Below are 21,588 nucleotides of genomic sequence, written 5' to 3' on the forward strand. Positions count from 1 at the left end.
GTCTGGCAGGCTGTTTCCTACACCCCCACACTGGGCGAGCCAAAACATAAGGCAGCAGCAGGCCTTTGATTGAGCGGCAGCATGCCACTGGAGGAATCCCCAAAGATTCCCAGCGCAGGGGTGAGCAGCAGAGCCACACGTGCGGCGGTGGATGACTACCGTACTAGGCATCGTAGGGAACCACTGGGCCTGCAATTCTGTTTAAGGCCGTAGCGTTCCCACCCACCGCAGCAGTCAGATGCGCAGGAGCACCATCCAAACGGATCTTCCGGCGCAACAGCAAGGGCCGTCGTGAAGACCAGCGCGAAGGCACGACTTTGGGACTCCACCGTTGACATGTGCCCATTCAGGTACGACTGTACTGACCATGTGACTGTGCCGAACGGTCAGTTGCAGCGTGTAGCTTCATCTTCGACATCTTCAGCATGGGCGAGGCACCAGTGTTGTGCTTGACAAGCGGGGCCAAGAGCGGCGCTGCGCACATGTCGGGAGGGTTCAGCCACGAATCCCCGGTTTGAGCAAATAAGTTTGAATTAAAGAGAAATCAATAACGGCATGTCCAAAGCTGCTTTCTGGCCCGGGTAGGCAAAACCCCAGTGAAGGAGCACCAGGCCCAGGCTTTTGCATTTCCAGACCAAGTAGTCTGCTGCCAGCTTGTATATATAGACCCATACATGGGCTACATGTTAGGGTGGGGCTCAAGGGGGATGCAGCCCTGAGTTGTTCGCCGGGCCTGCCATCTGCTCGCGGAAAGTGCACCGCCCTGACTCCTCAGCACAGGCCGCGGCGACAGCTACAATATCTAACAAACAATTCTGAACGGAAGATTTACGCGTACTGTACGTTGTAGAGTCGCTCGCCTTATGATACACAGTATCAACTATTAAGCCTTCCCCAACACTCGCCTGCAAACGCTTCCGCTCGGGGGCCAGCTTGTCGCTCGTGCGCGACAAGTACCAGTACACAATCTCGATGGAACAGGTCTCAGGAGCTGTTGGCGTGGAGCCGGTCGTCTCGCCCTCGGCCTCGTCCCTTGCTCCAACGGGCCAGGTGCAAGCCGACCCGCAGCTGCAGCTGCTGAACGATGATGCAGACTCGGTTGTGACTAGTGGTCTTCGCAAAGCGACGCCTGAGGACTGGTTCGCGGATTCTGGCACCGCTCGCGTCCATCCGCGCAAACGCCGGTCTGGCAAGCAGTCTGCACCTGACGGAGATGTGGAGATGATAGAAGACAGCGGCGGAGGTCACGGAGCAGTTCCTGAGCCCGAGCCCGACGACGGCCGCCCTCAACCCCCACACTCTCGCCCCTCCTCCTCCCCTCCGCGCCCACGCCCACGCCGCCAATCCCCAACCCCTGACATGGCAAGCTCAGCGGAGCTGCATGGCATCGGCATTGCCCAGGGCAATGAGTGCGAGGGTGATGTAAAGATGCAGGACCCTGTCCTGCCTGCTCCGGCCGCAGCCGCGCCCCCACCCTCAATTGAGACGGCCGCGGTACTTGCTCCAGCAGCCGACATCACACCAACACCTCCGCCACCGCCGCCACCTGAACCTATCACCTTAAAGGAAGGTCTGGACACTGCCAAACTATTGCAACAGGTGAGCGCGGGAGGGTGGTGCTGGGCTGTTAGTTACTGGTTGCCGGCGGCACCGATTGATGGGGGGCGCTAGCGAGGCTAGCTGACACCCGTCTTGCGCATGCCGCTGAGGACCTCATCCGCAGCCCTGACTCGGCATTGCCAACCCGCGTGATTTGGCATTGTCCTGTATACCCTGCGCCCCACACAAGCCAACCTAAACCGCGTGCTCCCTCGGGCCACGTCGCCCTTCTCCGCATGCTGCAGGTGAAAGCCCAGGAACGTGCGGCCGCGGCGCGCATCGCCGCCCTCCTCCAGTCGTCCGCAGCTGCCGCCACCCACACCAGCACTGCGGACGCCATCACCTCCAATCCTGGCAAAGGCGGCGGTGCGCCGCCTGGCGGCCGCGCCGCCGCCAAGGCGCGCTCACAGCAGGCGGCCGTGGCCCTTATGCGGGCAGCGGCCGCCCAGCGTAGCGCCGCCGCCGCAGCAGCAGCCGCCAACCCCAATGCCAAGGATAAGACAACCGCCCCAACGACTCTTCAGGTTGACCATCACTTGGTGGCATGCCAGGTCTTTGGCCTGATGGGCAAGTTTGCCGCGAGAGCCGCGGCACAGAAGCTCGAGCGCGGCGGCGGTGGCAGCGGCAACGGTGGCGCCTATGTAGCCAAGGGCGTCGTCACCGGCGGTGACGACAATAGCGACAGACAGGTGACGGAGCAACAGGCGGCGGTGGTGAACCTGGCGGCGGGGCTGCCGGTGCCGTCGCAGCTTCCACACGTCGCTGACGCGACCGCTGAGGTCCCGGCGGTCCCGGCGGCGGTGGTGGTAATTTCCGACACCGCCAGGCCTCCGCCACAGATATCGCCGCAGGCTTCAACAGCCAGTCCAGAGGCAGTCGGCCCTGACAGCAACATCGCCGCCGCCGACGGCGGCGCCGTCCCCGGCGGCGGCGCCTTAACGCTGCGCGGCGGCGGCGGCGGCGGCTCTGTTGCTGCCGCCAAGCCAGCCACACTGCCGCCCCCGCCTGTCGCCCTCTGCTCCCCTCAGACCGGCATGACGGCCCCAGCCGCAAGCGTAGCGACGCCGGCGCCTCACCTGCTCCAGCCCGGGCCCGCGCCCGCGCCTCCCTACGTGCTCCCGCCGGCCCGCTGCCCCGGCCCGGCCTGTGCCGCGTCCAACCCCTGGCCTCCCACCATCGCCGCCACCCCCGCCTCCTGCCCTTCCACCACCGCGTATGCGCGCGGCGGCGCTCCCCACGCCTTCGCACCACCGCCGTGGATGCCGGAGGGCGGCTGCTCCGGCTTCTTCACCACCCAGATGCAGCTCCCGACTGTCACCACCGCCGTCGCCACCACCGCCTCCGGCGCCCCCGTGCCTGCTGGTGCCAATGCGGCCATGGTCAATGCCCGGTGCTACAGCCTCGGCGTGCTGCCCGTCACCGGCACCACCACCGGCACCACCCTGGATGCCAGCCTCGGCGCTCCACCCGGCCCTGGCGACGCGGCTGCCGCGCTTGACGCGCGCACTGACTCCCGCCTCGGCCCTGGCTGTGATGGCGGCAGCACCAACAACGTCGCGGACACCCACACCCACAACGGCACCAGCGCCATCAAGACCGCCGTCGCCATCACCGCCGGCACCGCCGGCGCCGAGGTCGTCTTGGAGGACTGCAGCATCGCCGCCGCCTTCGCCGCCTTCGCCGCTACCTGTGCGGCTGGCGCGGCTCTCTCCAGCGTTGCCACTGACCCCCATTACAATAACGGCGGCGGCGGCGACGACGACGCGCCTATGCCGGACTGCCAGCAGCCCCTGCCTGACCCGGCTGCCATGCGCTTCGCCTCCGAGGACTTCTACCCTTCCAAGCCCAGCGCTGATTCCGGCCCCAGCCCTCATGCCTACGTTGATGTCGCTATGGCGGAGTCTGGAGCGGGCGCTGACACCCACACCCGCACCGACCCCGAGGCAGACGCGGACGCGTTCGTCCGCAACGCCTGGTCTGACTGCGATGACGACGCCCTCAGCGGCGGCATTTTTGCCAGTGGCGGCACCGCCGGCGTCACGGGCAGCGGCGGCACGGGCAATGGCAGTGGGGTAGAGCCGGGGTACCTGGCGCAGGTGCCGGGGCACATGCTTCCGCCAGCGGACGTGGAGAGGCTGCCGCGTTGCGACCTCGGAGCGTCGGGCGCGGCACTGCCCGCGGCGCCGGCTGGCGCAGGCGTGGCGGATGCGCCGGCCGCGGCGCAGGCGGCTGCCGGTGAGGACAGCGCGCTGTGCCGCGTCACTGTGCTCTTGAAGGCGCCGCCGCGAGAGCCGCAGCGGAAGCGCCCGCCCCAGCGCGACCCGCACCAGCAGCCGCACCCGAAGCGCTGCAACGCGGGCTGTCCCTCGGCCGCACCAGAGCAGTGGCACGTGCACGAGCACCTGCATGAGTTCATGCAGGGGCGCTGGGACGGCATGCCGGTTGAGGCCGGCGCAATGGGCATTGTTGTTAAAGGGAATGAGACCCACAACAGGGATGTTACCACCGATGGCCATGGTTATATGTGCATGGCCAAGGAAGTTGCAGAGGGCCCTGACCATGTTGCGGTTTGGGAAGCGCCACTGGATGAATTGGACTGTGCTTGGCTATCCTCATTATTTAATGAGAATGACGCTGCGGTAGAATGAGGGGTACGGTAGTTCAGCGTCTGCGTTGCCAGCCGCAATGGGCACCACCCGTCATGCCGCCTTCCAAGTTTGAAGTCCATGCCTTGATGTGGGCAAAATGCAAACGCATGGGGCGGTATTCGATTTGCATTTGTGACGTGAACCGGCACCTCACCGCTAATGCAAATTTGTCAATCAGCCTTGTGAGGTGCGGTCAGTCCTTGCAAGATTGAAGCGCACATAAATGACATGACTTCATACCACACAGACGACATCGGTACCAAGTTGCCAACGCGTTGGGACTGGCCGCGCAATCGACTGGGTGAATGGGCTTCGAGTAGTACGGTAGTATGTAACGGCGCCGGCTTAGGTGGGGCACCTGCGGAGGGTGCGGCCTGGGCCGGCAGTGAGTGGCGCAACTGCGCACCACTGACAGATGTGACGTTGATGTGCCTTGCACGTGTGCTTGCGTGTACGTGCGTGCGCGTGTGTTGAGTCAAGGCAGAATGAGTGTGTGAGTGTGTGCATGTGCGTAACGTTATGTCATTTGCCTGTTGACAGGCCGGGAGACGCACACATGTAAAGATTGTATCGTATTGCTGGTGGGATGCACTGCCATGGTTACAGGGGTGGACATGGTTGGAAATGGGTTGGCACGGACGGCAGATGCAGCTTAAGCGCGCAGCTCAGCCGCAGGCCGCAGGCAGGGCACAGTCGCAAGCGCGGGCTGTACAGCGGGGTGGGTGGACAGTGGAGTTTAGGCAAGTTTAGGCGCATACAGACAGGCACCGAAAAATGAGCTGACAGGTCGTCCCCATCCGCCCGGCTCGCCTGACTACGACACCGGTGACAGTGCTAATTGACCAGTAGCCCAACGTATCGTATGCATCTTGTGGCGTATTTACCGTAGATATCCGCAAGGACGCAATATTACTCCTTGTGCCGCGTGCTTACTTTCGTGACTCACGCCATTGACACTTAGAAGGTTGCAGCGTTTTCCAGGAAACCACCCACTTGGTGGAGTATGGGTGACCTCCAGAATGACTGGGATGGCCTTAGGCACCTCGCGGACGTCCTGCGACAGCTCGATGTGCATGCCCAAAGGCATTTTGTCGCTGCTCTTTCCAGCTGCTCACAGCTCGGCGACACCCGGCTGACGTGCCATGCGCTGCGCGATATTGTGGACCATAACCTCGAGAACGCTCGCTTCCGGGTGCCGCGCCGCAATTTTGCGGCGGGATTGCGCCATGAGCAGCAGTCCCTGCTGGCGCGATTTCAGTCGTGCCGCAGCTTAACCATCGTCTACAGCGAGGAGGATGATGTGGGCTCCTGCGCTGCGGAGCAGCCGCAGCCGACCCCGGAGCAGGTGGCACCCCTGTGTGTCAGCACCGGCGTGGGCGTCCGCGAGCTGCGCCTCGAGAGCCGCACCATGGGCCTTGCGGACTTGGTGGCGTGTGTGGCCACGCTGCGACTGCCCAACGTGCGCGTGCTGGAGCTTCGCACGTCGCGCCAGGAGGACAACGATGGGCTGCGTGACAGCAGCTCGCACGCGGCACTCAGTGCCCTCCGCGCCGCCCTGCCCCTCCTGGAGGAGCTGCGGCTGCCGTACACGTCTTACTTGCTCGGGCTCGGGGCGGCTTTCAGCGGCAGCAGCCTCACCTCCGTCGGCGTGAGCATGCCCGGCCTCCTTAGCAGGCCGCAAGTGCGCGGGCTGTTGCAGCTGCAGCAGCTGCGGAACCTCGAGGTCCTTGCAAGCCCTGGTGAACACGTCGGGGGCAGCGGCGAGATTGGCGCACAAGTCGCTGACAGTGTCCGCGGCGGCGGCGGCGTGCCGGGCGATGCAGATGACGCGGCGACGCTGGCGGGGCTCCATGTGGGTCAGGCAGAGCACCTGTGGGCCCTGCGGCTGCTGCTGACGTCACTGCCGCCGGCGCTTCAACGCGTGAAGTTTTCCAGCGGCTTCGGAATGACGGCTGAGGTAGCTATCCGGCTTGAGGCGGGGCAGGTGCAGTCGATTGAGCGAGATAGCGGCTATGTGCAGACCTTGAATAACTTCGCTGCTGTCCTGCTGCCGCGACTGGCGGCGAGCGGGCAGCGGCGGGTGCCATCAATCAAGTTGGGCAAATTGTGGGGCAACGCCACCACCCTCATCTCCTACCTGCAGCCGCAGCGGCCGCTGGCACGGCTGCTGCGGCTGTGTGACAGCGTGGAGTTGGAGGCGCTGATTATGGACGTACCTGTTGTTCCAGTCGAGGAAGAAGGGTTCACGGCAAACGAGCGAATCCGCATCACGTCAGCGCTGCGCGCTGTGGTGCAGGCCTTTGGATGCTGGCCCACGCACGTGCACACCCTTGCTGGGTATCTGGGGTGCCGGCTCGCTATCAACGGCACGGCTGCTGCGGAGGCGCGGAGCAGCAGTGCAGCAGGCGTTGACAGGCCAGCTGCAGACGCAGCTGCAGCCTATGCAGCCACGGCTGCTGGCGCAGCAGGCGCGTTTGTGGGCGTGACGGCAGAGCGGGTGCTAGGCAGGGCGGAGGAGCTGATGTGGGGCAAGGCGGCGGCGCAGGACAGGCTGCCGGGTCTGCTGCTGGAAGGAAGGGCTCCGCCGGTGGATGCTGCTGTGGGCGCTCCCAGTAGCGCTCAAGCCGCCGGGGGCTCTCGTTCGGCGGGCGAGCGCCTCCACGTCCTGCTGCGGGGCCCCGTGGTCCGGCTGCAGCTGCTGGACGGCACTTGCAGCAGTGCTGGCGGCGCTGATGGCGATGGCGATGACGTAGGCGACATTGACGGTCGAGGTGGCAGCGGTGGCGGCAGCGGGTCCAGTGGCAGCAGGACCACATGCGCCCGCGCAGGGCTGCAGTCGTGGCTGAAATGCCTGATGCAGGAGCCGTGCGGCGGCGGCGGCGCCGGTGCGGGAGCAACCGGAGGCCTGCTGCCGTGGGATGGGGAGCGCTGTGCGGCCGCCGGCTCAACCATGATCGTGGCGTGTGACACGCCCGAGGCTGCGCTACGCCTCGCTCGCGGCGCCGTTGCGGACGGGGGGCTGGAGGTGGTGGTGCTGCGCAACTGCACTGCCGGAATCGTGACGTGGATGAGGCACATCGATACGGTACGTCGCCGGGCGTATCTCGGCAAGCCAGCAGGTGGAAACACAAGGGAGTTGCGGTGTTGCTTGCAGGACACAGCAGCCGCCCGGGGGCTCTATCTACTTGCAACCTGCGTGTTTGCTGCTAGTTTATGGCGCACGCTCGGGTCTTCGGGTCGAGGCCTTACACGGGCTTCACCTGCGATGTTTACTCACTTTTCCACTTCCTCCGCATCTCACTCTGTGGCACTGCCCCTCCCACTCCCCCGCTGCCCTCGCCATCATCAGGCGGTTCAAGAACTGTGGGATGACCACTACGGCAGTTCGGCCGTAGCTAGCGCAGGCGGCGGGGGCGGCGAGGGTGCTGCACTTGCAGCCGCAACTGGAGCACGCGGCGGCGCCTTGCCCCTGGCGGGCGCCGCTGCTGAGCCTCAGGAGGCGAAGGTGGCGGCGTTGGTGCGGCTGCTGGAGCTGGCGGGCCGGTCCCAAGCGGCTGTGGCAACGAACATGACGTTGTTCCAACCCCAGGCGAAATGGGCTGCGTGGTCAACTTAGGCGTACTGCATGGCTGCAGGCACGAGTTTGCGGTCGCGCATTCAGGTCTTGCAGCAAGGTGAGATGCATCGGGGACGATCGGGGCGGTATGGACGGCGGCTGCCGGTATGCGCCGCATCATCACGTGTGCTCGGCGTGCCGCTTGTGCCGCTTGTGCTGCGTGTTTGTATTCATATGCGCATGACAGGCACGGCGGCGAGGTAGGAGGTTGATGTGCCGATCTAGTGACATGGCCCCGTGCCCGTGGTGACGGCGGATCGATGGAGGCACCAAAAGGCATCACCTTGATGATTGGTTCACCATGGTCCCAACAGCCTGAGCAATGGTTGTACCTAAGAGACAGGGAGACGCATCTACATGGCGAGGCTCCGGTATTGCTGTTCCCGTATTGCATTATGTATAATTAGCTAATTAGCTGAATATCGAGTGTCCCGTATGCCGGCACGGTGTGCCGGGCTGATTGCCGGGGTGAAAGGCGCGGTTGCTAATTTGGAGAGAGTTTGGGGTTTGAGGCTGCTAGGGCCTGTAACTGCGTTGTCACGTGTTGCGCTGTCACCTACCGCGGCTGCAAAGTTGTTATGGGGGCAGCTAGCCGCGCCCATTCCATGGGGATGACCGTGGCAGACGAGGGCTTTGCACCATTGGGCGTGCTGAGCATGCGGGCCAGCGCGCATGCGGCAACCTGATTTCCTCTAGCCTATGCTTCAATGCTAAGTGTAACATATTTCAATGCACAACTGCAGGATGGTCGCGCCTAACGAAACACTCTAGAACGGTGACTTGGCGCTGAAACCCAGAAATGTCGCGGCTTCTTGTTGAGGAGCTGCAACCGGCAACTGCTGTTAACAGCGCAGTTGCTGGCAATTTTGCTCCTTTGGCGGGTTCGGCCGCGACCGATCGTGAACATGCACCCAACCAGCTTGTCGTTAACTGTGGCGATTACTTACAGCTTTGGGAGCCAGCAAATGGAACCCTGAAAATTCGTCAGTCATTTCACCTCTTCGAGCGCGCGGAGCACATCGACCTGGTGCCCGCATCGCTGCAACTCTTGGGCCCCGACGCGCGGGACGCTGTGCTGCTATTTACAGCAGACGGTAGATGCTCGCTATTCCGGTTCCGGCCGGTGGGGCGCCTGTCGGCCAGCGACTCCCAGCAGCGGCGCGTGGGCGTGGGTGTTCCTCGCCTCGAGCTAACAGAGCTCGCCTGCCTCACGCTGCCCATCCCGCAATTGCACGGCGCGCTCCTACCTAGGCGCCTCACTGGCGTCTGCAGCAGCGGCGTAACGCCGCTAGCGAGGGGGCCCTCGGCGGCCACGGGCGGCGCGTGTGGCGTGGTGGTGGTGACCGCGCACCTGGGGCTGTTGCACGTCATCGCGCTGTGCGGCCCGGGCTCGGCTGCGGCTGTTGCGGCCACTGCAGCAGCGCGCGCTGCGGAGCAGGACGCCGGCCTAGAGGAGGGCGACCTTGAGGAGGAGCCGCTGCCGTTGCTGCTATGCGCGGCGGTGCTGAGCTCGGACACGCCGCTCAGCGCGCTGCCGCCAGGTGCGTGCCCCGGGCGGGCGGGGTGTGTGTGTGGCTCCATTCATGATTATTTAAGAGGGCGGGGAGGGTGCAAGGATGCTTGGAAAAGCGGTACAGGACTGGGGTTGCGTTGGTAGAGCAGTCGGCGGGAGGCATAGCACGTGGGGGGCTTGTCCGGGCTCGGGAGATGGGGCGAGTGCCGACGAGACGGGGCGAGTGCCGGAGGAACTGGGCGCTGCCGTGGCAGTGCGTGGCCTGGCATGTTGCGAAGGGGGTAGGTCGGCGAGGGACTCCTTGTGTCATGCCTCCTGGCCACTCGTGATTACCCCTGATCACCCGTGACCACGCCTGACCATCCCTGACCACTCCTTACCACTCCTTACCACTGCCGCATCCTCCCATCGTCGTTCCCGGCCCCAGGCTCGGACCCGCTTATGTCGGTCCAGCGCACCGACCACGTCCACGCCATGGCCTTCCTGCCGCCCCAGCAGCCCGGCACGGCGGCTGGCGCCGGCGTGGCCGCCGGCGACACCACCGCGCCGCCGCTGCTGGCGGTGCTGCACCAGCCCGACGGTGCGTCGGGCCTGCAGCCTGTGAGCCTATCCCCCTGCCGGTGCCAGCCGGTGTGTGTGTGTGTGTGTGTGTGTGTGTGTGTGTGTGTGTGTGTGTGTGTGTGTGTGTGTGTGTGTGTGTGTGTGTGTGTGTGTGTGTGTGTGTGTGTGTGTGTGTGTGTGTGTGTGTGTGTGTGTGTGTGTGTGTGTGTGTGTGTGTGTGTGTGTGTGTGTGTGTGTGTGTGTGTGTGTGTGTGTGTGTGTGTGTGTGTGTGTGTGTGTGTGTGTGTGTGTGCGCGCGCACCCGCGCACGCTGTTTCTGGGCGAACCTGTAGCTTGATTGGCTGAACACACTTGGACAAGGGTGTGGGGGCGCTGCCGTGTCCACGGGTGTGTCTTCTCTGCTTGGTGCCGTGCGCCCCTGGGCCGGGCTGGTGTGCTGCCATTACTGCTGCTGCTGGAATGTCCGGCGCTGCTCCAATTACGTTACGCCACAACTGTGCCTTTTCCTTTCCCCCTACTTCGCGCATCTCAATCCTCCGGCCTGCCCCGGTGCATCGCGCATGCGCAGGCGGCGCCAGTGTGGGTGTGCGCCTGGACTGCCTCGAACTGGAGCTGGGGCTGTGGGGGCAGGCGCCGGGGAAGGCTGGCAGGGGACAGGGGCAGCGCTCGGTGCCTGCTGGCGGCATCCTCGCAGGAGAGCCGCGGCTGCGTGCGGCGATGCGGTCGGGGCCGTGGGCCGCCAGGTGCGGATCGAGGCTTGGTGGGATGGATGGCGTTGATGGCGAGCTAGGGACGCAGGCAGTGCACTGGGGGTAAGGATTGTCATCATTGTGCAATGGATCATGGTGCTTGTGGTTGGAGGGTGACCACGGGCTGTGTAGCTGTGTGGCCTCGACCGCTACCTGCAAAGCGACCCCGCCCGCCCACTGCTCCTCACACACAGTCTTCGTACTCATGTAACCTTCCTCTCGGCCGGCCGCACACAGGAACCTGCACCCCACCACCAGCCTGCTGCTGCCCTACCCCGGCTCCCCCGCCGCGCCCGACCTGCCCCCCGGCGTCATCACCGTCAGCAGCCGCAGCGCCGTACTCTACTCCCGCCCCGTGCCGCTCGCGCAGCTGGCCGCCGCAGACGCCGCCGCCGCCGCCGCCACCGCGGCCACAGGCCCGGGCGGCAAGGCCTCCCGCACCCCAGCCGCCGCCGCCACCGGGCCAACTGAAATGTCGTTGGACGAACAGGAGGCCGCCGCGGTGGCGTTCTGGGACGAGCTGTACGGCAGGGACGGGCTGGACGACGCGGCGGCGGGCGCGGCCGAGTGTGCCGTACCGCGGATGGAGCTGGTGTCGTACGGCGGCTGCATGGGGGGCCTGCCGGCGGCGGGGGAGATGCTGGCGCCGGGCGTGTACGCGGTGGGAGACAGCGCGGCAGGTGGGTACCGTGCATTGCCCTGATGTGCTGCGCCGCACGTCAATTGACAAAGTTACAGGCGCACCACTGCTGCAGCCCCCCTCGCTCTATTGCATTGGATTCGGTTTAGTTTGGGCTGGTATCTACACATCCCCCCTCAACACACACACACACACACACACACACACACACACACACACACACACACACACACACACACACACACACACACACACACACACACATCCCTGAAATGCGCATGTGTGTGTGTGTGTGTGTGTTCCCCCACGCGGCGGCCTGCAGGCATGCACATGCTGCACGCCGCCGGGCCGCGGCCCTGGCTCAGCCGAGTGGAGGTGGGCGCCGGCGCCGCCGCACTGGCCGCCGTATTGGGAGCCGGCGGCGGCGGCGGCGGCGTTAGCGGCGGCGGCAGTGGCGTTAGCAGTGGCGATGGCGGCGGCGGCGTGAGCGGCGTGACGGCGCTGCCCTTTGCTGCCGTGGCCGTGCCGTCCGTGCTGCGGTACCTGCCGCCCTCCCCGGGCGCTGACGGTGAGGGGCTGCTGTTCGTGGGCAGCTGCGTCAGCAACAGTCAGGTGCGGCCGCTGCGCGCGTGCGTGTGTGTGTGGGCGGGTGGGTGGGTTGGGGTGGGCGGGGGGAGTGCCCATGCCCAACAGAAGCTTCCCATCATCATCAGAAAGCCCACCCAGTCACGAACATCGAAAATGCAAGACCGGGGGCTGGATAAGTGTACTATGTGCTGCGTGGGGCGCATTGCCAGCCGTTTGTGGAGCGCCCAACGGCTGATTGGCAGGTGTTGCGAGGGGACCGTCGTACCAGGCGTTGGCGCCGACCTGTGGCAGTCATGCACTCCTCCTGTGTCCTGTTTCCGCAGGTCCTGGCCGTGCCCGCCGCCTCCCCCACCTCCGCCTCCGCCTCCTCCGCTCCTGTGGCCCCTGTGGTGTGGCCGCTGGCGGAGCTGGCTGCGGTCAAGAGCCTGGCGCCCGTGATGGACGTGGCGGTGGTGCCGGACATGTCGGGTAGGGGCCTTGGGTGGTTCATTCCAAATCCAAAACAGACCATTACAAACCCAGAACGCATAGAGCGCGGAGGAGAGGGACCCGTGGGTGTAATGTGCCCGAGCCTAAACGAAGAAGTCCCGTCAACATTAGAAAGGGGCGGAGAAGGCGCGGGGAAGTGCTGGCGTGGCCTCATGGGGTTTGTCCCCAAGCCCTAGTACGGCAGAGGGTCAACACGCGCCAACCGCCTCTCCAACCGTCTCTCCAACCGCCTGCCCGACCGCCCGCCCAACTGCCTTTCACAGGCCTGGAGGACCCCTGGCTGGTGGTGTCGAGCGGGCTGGGCTCGGCGGGCCGCCTGGCTCGCTGCCGCCTGGGCATGGCGCTGGAGCCGTACCAGGCGGACGGACCCACCGTGCTGGTGAGGGGGCGCACTGTGCAGGGCTGTGGTGGGCGGTAGGGGGCGGTAGTAGGGCTGAGTTCGCGTCCGCCGGGGTTCCTCAGGCGCATGCACCACTTCCACATGCAGTGCTGCTGGCATACGGAGTGGAGTGGGGTGGAGTGGGTAGCAGCGGGCAGCAGCAGCGTCTGCAGGGTTTGGGGACAGCCCGGTTTGGTGATGGTGGTGTGAGTTGTAGATGATTGGTCGCGGCCTTGCCACGCAACCGCCCGGTCAAACACGCACGCGTCCCCTCACCTGCGCTTTCCTCACTCACGCCCCTGCCCCTTCAAACCCCGAGTTCGCTTCTTTTGAGTACATCTATGCCGTCACTTCTTGAGTAGTCATTTATGTAAACCATCACCACCCCTACACAGACCGGCTGTCAGATGTTTCCCCTGCGCCTGCTGGGCGGCGCCCTCGCTACAGCTGCAGCTGCTACAGCCCCGGCCTCCTCCCCGACTGTCGCCTCCTCGGGCTGCTGCAGCCCCGGCCGTGTGACCAGTCACGTGGCCTTCAGCTGGGAGGCCACCGCCACCACTCACTTGCTGTGTGTGGCAGCGGCGGCGGCGGCGGATGTAAATGGTGCGGGCCAGGAGGAGGAGGAGGAGGATGGCGTGTTTAGGCAGGTGGGTGGGCGCCTTGTGGGGGCGTGTTCAGTTGACCTTCTCACGTGCCGTTTACAGCCCTGATACGGAAAGCACCCGAAACTGCAACTGAAGCTTTGCTGTGTGGTGCGTTGGTGTGGGTGACTCAGCGGCGCTTACGCCTGAAGACGCGTCTGAAATCTTCAATGTCGGGTGCATGAAGCGCTTGGCGCACGCCTGGGCCTAACTGACGCCTGCACCTGCGTGTGAGCAGGTGACGCTGCCGGGCCTGGCCCACGGCTCGGCCTCACTACTAGTGGCGGACGTGGGGGCAGACCGGCTGGTGCAAGTTGTGCAGGTGAGTTCGTCTTGGGGGATGTGGTTGGGTGCAGGGTAGGGCATTGGGTGCTGCTGCTTCACGCAACATACTTGTATTTATGTGTATGTGCTTTCGTGTGGCGGGTGGTGCGACAGGGCGGCGGCGTGCGGTCGGTACAGCCGCTGGCTCAGGGCGGCGGCCTGGCGGGCGAGTGGCACCCGCCGGCGGGAGGTGAGGCGGTGGGGCGGGGTGGGGTCCACCCGTCGCCTACATGACAGATGTGGCGCGGTTGCCTACCAGTATGACGCGACCTACACGCTGGTGCACGAGCACGGACCCTCGCTTGTCAACGCCCCCCACCCGGCCTGCTCTCTTTCGGACCTGCAGAGAAGCTGTCCCTGGCGGCGCAATGCGCGAGCAGCAGTAGCAGCGGCAGTAGCAGGGGGGGCGGCAGTGGCCTGCTGGCAGTAGCAAGCCGCACGGCGCTGCACCTGCTGCGGGTGGACGCGGCCACGGGCGCCATCGCGCACCTGTCCGCCACACCCCTGCAGGCAGAACTGTCGGCGTTGGCACTGGCGCCCGCGCTCCCGCGCCTGCTACAGCCATCTGCAGCCGCTGCTACAGCCCGTGCCTCCGGCTCGCCGGGTCTGACCGGAGAGGCGGCGGCGGCGCTGGTGCTGACGGGCCAGTGGCGCAGCAACCGGGTGGAGGTGGCGAGCGCTTTGAATCCAGGGCGGCCCATGCTGGCGCTGGATCTGGAATATGCGGCGGCGGGCGCGGACTCCGGCGCCGAACAGATGCCGCGCTCGCTCGCGCTGATGCCGCTGCCCGGGGCTGTAGCAGGGGCAGGGGCGCCGCCGGCTGTAGCACTGCTGGCGAGCACGCAGGCTGGGCGGCTGTTTGCCTGGCAGCTGCAGCCGGCCACCGCGTCGGGGCAGCAGCAGCAGCTACAGCCGCCACAGCCGCAGCAGCAGCCGCAGCAGCTTCAGGCGGGGCCTTGCTACAGCGTGCGGCTGAGCAACCTGCCCGTGGAAATGCGCGCGGCGGAGGGTCCAGCCGCCGGGCCCCATGGCGGCGGCGGCGGTGACGGCGGCGGTGGTTACATGTACCTGCACTCCTCCTCGGGCGGCGCCGTGCTACGGCCCCGCGCCGCCGCCCTGCTGCGAGGCGGCAGTAGCAGCACGGGTAGCGGTGGCAGTAGCAGTAGCAGTGGCAGTGGCAGCGGCAGTGGCAGTGGCTGGCTCGCGCTGGAGGAGCAGTTGGAGGTGGTGCGGGTACACGGCACGGAGGATGCGCAGGTGAGGCCGCTGCCTGCGCCTGTGCCTCTGTCCTGTCCCTGGGTGACACGTGCTCCTGACCTGGCCCACTCCCAACTCCTACCATCCATTTCCTCCCACCCTCATCTTCCTACCTGCCTTTCCATCCCCTCATCCCCTCCCTCCCTACCTACCTAGCTACCTCCCACCCGCCCCCACGACTACTGTGTACCTTGGTACCTGGCTACGACTTCACTTCTTAATTAATCATGAATGTAACCCCCACCCCTCCCTCCCCTCCTGCCCGCAGGCTCTGGTGCAGCTGCACACGCGCTCCATGCCCCACAGCGCCGCCTGGGTCACCGCCGCCGGCCGTCTGCTGTTCGGGCGGCTGGACCCGGCTGTGCGGCTGCGCTGGGCCACCGCCTACGTGGGCGAGACCCTGACGCGACTGGCCTTCCACCCAGGCAGCAGGTGCATACTGGCGCTGTGCGAGGCGGGGGCCGGAGGCGGGGGTCCTGGAGGAGGGGGTGGAGGAGGAGGCGGGGTTGGGGGAGGAGGGGGTGGGGGAGGGGGGAGTGTGTTGAGGGTGATTGACGCCGACACGCTGCAGCCGGTGGCGGCCATGCGGCTGGCGGCGGGGCACCACCCCACAGACCTGCTGGTGGCGCCGCTGGCGTGCACCTCAGCCGCCACCACAACAGCAGTAGCAGCAGCAGCAGTAGCAGTAGCAGCAGCCTCTGGCGGCGGCAGAGGCGCCGACAGCTCCGCCGCCGCCGGCGATGACTTCGGTCGCACTAATGGGTGGCCGGCAGCGGGTGGTGACGCCGGAAAGGCTGGGGCGGCCGGTACAAAGGACTTCATCGTGCTGGCCTCCTACCTCCTCATCGAGCCCCAGCCCCAGCCGGAGCACGAGCCCGCTGACCCCGAGCTCTTCGAGGCATGGGCAGCAGGCGCAGGTGCAGGTGCAAGGGCGGGGCCGGGGGCGCGGCACGGAGCCGGCGTGGCGGAGCCGCAGCCGCAGCCGGCGGCTGTCGCGGGGGCGGGTGAGCTGCAGCAGCACGGGCTGCTGTCGTTCTTGGAGCTGCAGGCGGGGCCGGCGCCGGGCGGCGCCAACGGCTCCAGCCACGCCCTGGTGCTGCACGGCACGTGCCCCACCGGGCCCCTGGTGGCGCAGGTGAGGGTGCAAGGGGGCGCCGTGCAAACGGTGGTGGTGGAAGGGGCTTTAGTGTCAGAGGTTGTGGTAGAAGGGGCTCGAGTGTTAAAGGTTGTGGTGGAAGGGGCTCTGGTGTCAGAGGTTGTTGTGGAGGGCTCCTGGAGGAAGGCAGACGCCTGGGGGTTGTGCGTGTGGCGGGGCGGCTGATGTGTCAAATTGTGCGTCTGTGTGTAGTGCGGCGCCTGCACTTATGGTTCTGTTGTGGCGCTACAGGGTATTGCGCATGTGCCCACGTGTCCGCGTGCGTCCCCCTTCACTCCACAGGTTCTGGCAGTGGCGCGGCCTTCACCCCTGGACGCAGCCACAGCCACAGCAGCGGCGCCGGAGGAGGGGGCAGGGGCAGGGGCGGAGCCGCAAGGCGGAGGAGGAGGAGGAGGAGCGGCAGGGGCGGCACCGACCACTGCGGCGGCTGCATCCGTGGCGGCTGCGGCTGTGGCTGGCTGCCTGGAGGTGGAGGCGTGCGGCGACCCGGTGCTGCTTGCGGGCTGTCAGGACGGCGTGCGCGCGTTCCAGGTGGGGGCACAGGCTGGGCACGGGCTGCGTAGCGGTCTAGCGGAGGAGGAGGAGGCAGAAGTGGGAAGCCCAGTTCAGCGGCCGGGTGAGCAGAGAAATGGGGTTTCAAGTTACAGGTCAGGCGGCTTGCTCGTGAACGCCGCCTGCGTCCCGGCCGCCTGTCTCTTCAATGCATTTCCCAGCGGCTTCAGCGCAGCCCGACCAGCGCCCTCGCTGGGGTCCTCAGAATTGCACCTCACAAACCTACAGCCGTCACCGTGTCCGCCAAGGCGTCATGCACCCCACCTGTTGCCGCTCAGGTGCATATTGACGACGCCGCGCGCGACGGCAGCCGCGCCGTGCGCCGCGCCCTGCGGCTGGTGGGTCGCCTGAGGGAGCTGCGGCTGCCGCTGCCCGCAGCAGACACAGCGGCAGCAGGAGCGGGAGCGGGAGCGGGCGGGGGTCAGGGCGGCCCGGAGGAGGAGGACGGCTTGGTGGACGACGAAGCGGGTGGGTGCGGGGCTGAGCAGGGTGGTCGGTGATGGAAGGCAATTGTTGGCCGGTACATGTGCTACCGTAGTACAGGGCCTGTGGAAGCAGGGCAGGCCTCATGCTTGGTACGAAGCGTTGCAAGGGGACGGTTGGGCGGACGTGGCACGGCGTGTGCATTGCCACCACGTCATGTTGTAACCCCTGTACCCGCCCCCCCCCCACACACACACACACACGCACACACACACACACACACCTCAGACCTGCCTGACGCCAACGAAGGAGCCTCGCTCCGCCTGCGGCCGCGGGGGCCGCGCCCCGCCGGCGGCGCCTTCGGTGGCAGCGCCGCCGCGGCCTCTTCTCTGGGCGGGAAGGACGGAAATGACGACACAGCCGAGGATGACGCCGAGGAGGAGGAGGACGAGGAGGACCTGCACGCAGCCCTGGCCGCCGCGCTGTTTGCAGCGGACGGAGATGAGGAGGAGGAGGCGGAGGCGGCGGAGTCGGGGGCCGGTGGGCGGCGGCGGGGCGGGGCGCGCAGGGCGGCGCCGGAGGCGGCTCGCGCATTGCGGGCGCTGCGGGCGCGACTGCAGGTGCGTGTGGGGTATGCGATGCGAGCCCATGCACGTAGGGGGGTGTTGCTTGTTCCACGCGATGCGCTAGGACGGGGTGGGATGGGGTGAGGCGTTGAAGCGGGCAGGGTTGTTGTGGATGGCATATCTTCGCCGCATACCTCCAACCTCCAGGCAGTGCTGTGCGTTGTTGACCGCATGCCACCTGCATGTCCAATACACTGCTTTCTCCCTCTTGTGTGTCATATGCGGGCCGCCTTTGCGCCCCTTCAGCTGTCGTATGGGCCGCCATTACACCCCGCTCTGACCTGCGCCGCTGCTGCCGCTGCCGCCGCCGCTGCTGCCGCAGGAGGAGGAGGATGCCGAGGTGGCGGACGACTCTGACCCCGATGCGGAGGATGGCGCCGGCCCCAGCGGTGGTCCTGAGGGTGCCGTCAGTGGCAGTGGCGGGGTGGGCGCCGCCAGTGCTCCGCTGCGGCGGCTGCTGCGTGACGTGCAGCGCGACTGGAGCCGCCGCGTGACGCTGCGGCCAGTGGCGCACGCGCCCACCTTTGCCCGCGGTGCCGTGGTCACCTCCCTCACCTGCTACAGCCCTCCCGCCGGCGGCAGCAGCAGTGGCAGTAGCAGCTGTGGCGTGGGGCTGGTTGCGGCGGGTGATTTCCTGGGGAGCGTCACGATGCTGCGGCTGACGGTGTCGGGGGCGGCGGCTGGAGGGCGACACGGGCGTGGGCGTGTGGCGCTGGCGCCTGCGAGTGTGGACCGACGGCCCGTGTTCGCACAGGTGCGGGCGCGGCGTTTCGGAGCATGACGAATCGCGGGAGGTTTCGTGAAGGGTTTCACGTGAACACAGGGATCGGTATGCTTCAAGAGATGCAGGGGCACTCCATGATGTCAGCTCTCCACCCGCCCGTCTCCCTAGGCCACGCTCTCCTCCTCGCCCTATTGCATCGGGTTCGGTTTAGTCTGGGCTGGTATCTACAAACCCCCACCCACCCACCTCTACCCATCTCCCTCCCCTCCTGCCTGCCTGCTTGCATCCTGCTCCCAATGTTTTGCCCTTGCAACCCCCTCCTCCCCCGCCCCCCTCTGCCTCCCCTCCCCTCCCTGCAGGCCGCCTGCCTGGCCTCCCCGCGCCAGCTGCTGGTGTCGCTGCACCCGCACGGCCTTGCGCTGCTGACCCGGGACCCCGAGGCCGAGGAGGAGGCGTGGGCGGCGGCGCGGCACAGGGCGGCGGAGCAGCTGGAGCAGGGTGCGTGCGTGCCGCCGCCGCCGCTGGCTTGCGGGCTGGCTGGCTAGGATGGAGGGGTGCGGGTGCCGCTGACTGTGCGATTGCTGTATCGCGGCGATGCGGCGTACCGTACACCAGCCCTCACCCCAACACCGTGCCTGCTCATCGCCCCCGTGCTCTATGTTTATGACGCCTGGAATGGATGCGCCTCCCCCCCAAGATGGTCTAGCGGACGTCGGCACTTCACTTCATATTTGATACACACCATCCCATGGATGGCTACCCCCCCCCCAAGACGGTCTAGCGTTTACCACTTAACTAGTTATGAATGTAACCCCCCGCGCACTCCTACGTCTGCTGTCTACTTTGCTACATTTCCCTGTACCAATCTTTGCAAACCCCCGCAGGCCACCGGCAGAACCAGCGCGCTGCGGAGCAGGAGGCGGCGGCGCGCGTGTGGGCGGACGTGTTGGACGACGGCGCGGCGGCGCGCGGGCAGCAGCGCGGCGCACGGCCTGTGTACGAAAGGGTCAGCGGCGCAGCTGCCGCAGCCGCAGCTGGGAGGGGGGCCGCGGGAGGCGGAGGCGGGGCTGGCGTGGAGGGGGCGTGGGTGGGGGCTGTGCGCCTGGACGAGCTGCCGGGGCTGGAGCTGCGGGCGGCGTGCAGGTGCGTGGCAGGGGGGTTACACGCATTAAGTTCACGCAGTGAAGTCGTAGCCAGGGGGGGTCAGGGCGGGAGGGGCGGGGATGTGGGCGGGGGCGGGGGCGGGGGCGGGAGCGGGGGCGGGGCCGGGGGCGGGAGCGGGGGCGGGGGCGGTGCGACGTCGCCCACCCGACTGCCACGCCCCGCTGCACTGCGCTGTGCTGAACTGCAATGTGTGGTGCTGTGCTGGCCTCCCAACCTAACCTACACAGGCTGCGCCACAGCGTCACGCGCATGTGCGTCGTGTCGCCTGGGCTGCAGCTGCGGCCGCACGCCAGCGGCCAGCCCGGCAGTAGCAGCGTCGTCGGCAGTAGCAATAGCAGCGGCGCCGCCATGGACGCGGTGTGCTTCGCCGCTGACGGCGCCGTGTCACTGGTGCGCTGCGCCCCTGAGCCCGCCGCCACCCACGCTACAGCCGCCGCTGTAGCCGCAGCTACAGCCGCCACTGCTCCTGCAGCCGCCTGGACGGATGGCGGCGGCGCGCTGCAGCGGCTGCAGCAGGCTGTAGCAGAGCTGTCCCCGGAGGAGGCTGCGCTGCTGAGTGGCGTGGACGCAGACAGCTACTGCCAAGCCTTTGGCTGGCCGCTGGTGCTGCCGCGAACGACGGCGGCGGGAGCCGGCCTGGCGGGGGCTGTAGCAGCGGGGGTTGCTACAGCCGGCGGCGGCGGCGGCGGTGCAGGAGGCGGTGGTGCGGATGGTGGTGGTGGTGGTGGCGCCGGGGCTGGGGTTGTGGGTGCGGGTGCGGCTGCGGCTGCAGCAGGGCCAGGAGGGGCGCTAATTGGAGACGAGGAGGAGGAAGCGCGGGCGCTGTGCGCGGGCTGCATTGATGGCACGTTGCTGCGGCTGCTGCAGCAGGCGGCGGGCAGGGCGGCGGGGCTGGGGGATCCTGGCGAGGGGGAGGTGGGGGAGGGTGCCGCCGACCGTGCCGCGTCAGTGGATGAACTGCAGCGGGTGATGACTGGGCTAGCGGAGAGGGCTCTGGGGCCCGGGGCTGGTGCATCGGATATACAGGCGCTGCTTTCGCAACAGCGGCTTGTGAGTTAGCCGGGGGGGATGAGGTACCTGCTGCTCTTCGGCTGCTGCATGGCTTGGGCTGTCGCTGCTGTTAGGTTCTAACCCCATATTATTGACGATGCTTTAAGAGCAACCAGAAAGCGCACGATGCCAGAAGAAGTATGTACGGTATGTTGGACGACGTGGCAGAGCAAGCGAAGCAGTAGCGGGTGTAACTGGTGAGTCGCGAGACGCAAGCCCATGTAGGGCCAATGGCCTTGACGCACCCAATGGACCTACCCAGATCAGCTCCGGCTGCACACAGGCGCGCTACAGTATTGTCCCCACGAGCCACATCACTACTCCCAACCGTGTCACTCCCAACCGTGTCACTCCCAGCCATATCACTCCCAACCGTGTCACTTGTCACTCCCAGCGGTGCCAAACCCAGCCGTGTCACTCGTGTCGCATGGCCCTCGCCTTGGCCGCGTCCCCACGAAAGACGTGCGCTTACCGCCTTTCTTTTGCGCCACAGGAGAGCAGCCGAACCCCCAGCAAACGACTCCAACATCAGACATGCCCAGAGCCACAGAGACAAGCTGGACGGGCATTCCTTGCGTACGAGTGCGGCCCGCCGCACACACCTCCCGAAATCAGCTTGTTGCCGGTTGGTGCCGATGCGCGCGGTAGTATGTGTTCGGTACCTCAGACTGCAGAACTGCAATGCCCCGGTTAGCGTGGTTGGAGCTGAAGGCGCGCTCGCTGCAAGCTGCCGCAAGCTGGACATGCACAACACCGACCAAATATCTATTGTTCCTTCCAATGAACTTGTAACAGTGTGTGCTGCCTTTAGGCTTTGCAATCACCCGTAGACTTCCCCGCCTCCCTTGTCTTGTTGCCCTTTGCTTGCAGCCCCAATTGCCTTCCAGTC

At 66.4% G+C, this 21,588-nt stretch overlaps 3 protein-coding genes across 3 annotated transcripts; all 3 read left to right on the plus strand.

Annotated features, from left to right (window-relative positions):
- Positions 1–545: 545 nt before the first annotated feature.
- CHLRE_14g623100v5 (uncharacterized protein) lies at positions 546–4,821 on the plus strand. The gene is made up of 2 exons (XM_043070223.1): positions 546–1,599; positions 1,845–4,821. The coding sequence occupies exons 1-2, from the start codon at positions 973–975 to the stop codon at positions 4,245–4,247; spliced, it is 3,030 nt and encodes a 1,009-aa protein (XP_042916896.1). The 5' UTR covers positions 546–972; the 3' UTR covers positions 4,248–4,821.
- Positions 4,822–5,025: 204 nt separating this feature from the next.
- Positions 5,026–8,595, plus strand: CHLRE_14g623125v5 (uncharacterized protein). Its single transcript, XM_043070224.1, has 2 exons — positions 5,026–7,332; positions 7,597–8,595. The coding sequence occupies exons 1-2, from the start codon at positions 5,251–5,253 to the stop codon at positions 7,861–7,863; spliced, it is 2,349 nt and encodes a 782-aa protein (XP_042916897.1). The 5' UTR covers positions 5,026–5,250; the 3' UTR covers positions 7,864–8,595.
- Positions 8,596–8,645: 50 nt separating this feature from the next.
- Positions 8,646–20,905, plus strand: CHLRE_14g623150v5 (uncharacterized protein). Its single transcript, XM_043070225.1, has 19 exons — positions 8,646–9,404; positions 9,804–9,956; positions 10,506–10,680; positions 10,924–11,366; positions 11,649–11,938; positions 12,238–12,382; positions 12,667–12,782; positions 13,178–13,429; positions 13,662–13,745; positions 13,862–13,937; positions 14,094–15,004; positions 15,273–16,139; positions 16,443–16,691; positions 16,991–17,180; positions 17,424–17,755; positions 18,084–18,515; positions 18,845–18,983; positions 19,370–19,628; positions 19,877–20,905. The coding sequence occupies exons 1-19, from the start codon at positions 8,663–8,665 to the stop codon at positions 20,706–20,708; spliced, it is 6,687 nt and encodes a 2,228-aa protein (XP_042916898.1). The 5' UTR covers positions 8,646–8,662; the 3' UTR covers positions 20,709–20,905.
- The last annotated feature ends 683 nt before the right edge of the window (positions 20,906–21,588 follow it).

This window comes from Chlamydomonas reinhardtii, chromosome 14, assembly GCF_000002595.2.
Source record: "Chlamydomonas reinhardtii strain CC-503 cw92 mt+ chromosome 14, whole genome shotgun sequence".
Classification (NCBI taxonomy): domain Eukaryota; kingdom Viridiplantae; phylum Chlorophyta; class Chlorophyceae; order Chlamydomonadales; family Chlamydomonadaceae; genus Chlamydomonas; species Chlamydomonas reinhardtii.

Excerpts from the sequence above, each read along its gene's own strand:
- CHLRE_14g623125v5 (XM_043070224.1), top strand. The coding sequence starts at position 5,251 with ATGGGTGACCTCCAGAATGACTGGGATGGCCTTAGGCACCTCGCGGAC. Across the intron at positions 7,333-7,596 it reads GGATGAGGCACATCGATACG|GCGGTTCAAGAACTGTGGGA; the intron begins GTACGTCGCCGG and ends CGCCATCATCAG.
- CHLRE_14g623100v5 (XM_043070223.1), top strand. The coding sequence starts at position 973 with ATGGAACAGGTCTCAGGAGCTGTTGGCGTGGAGCCGGTCGTCTCGCCC. Across the intron at positions 1,600-1,844 it reads CTGCCAAACTATTGCAACAG|GTGAAAGCCCAGGAACGTGC; the intron begins GTGAGCGCGGGA and ends CGCATGCTGCAG.
- CHLRE_14g623150v5 (XM_043070225.1), top strand. The coding sequence starts at position 8,663 with ATGTCGCGGCTTCTTGTTGAGGAGCTGCAACCGGCAACTGCTGTTAAC. Across the intron at positions 15,005-15,272 it reads ACGGCACGGAGGATGCGCAG|GCTCTGGTGCAGCTGCACAC; the intron begins GTGAGGCCGCTG and ends TCCTGCCCGCAG. Across the intron at positions 19,629-19,876 it reads GAGCTGCGGGCGGCGTGCAG|GCTGCGCCACAGCGTCACGC; the intron begins GTGCGTGGCAGG and ends TAACCTACACAG.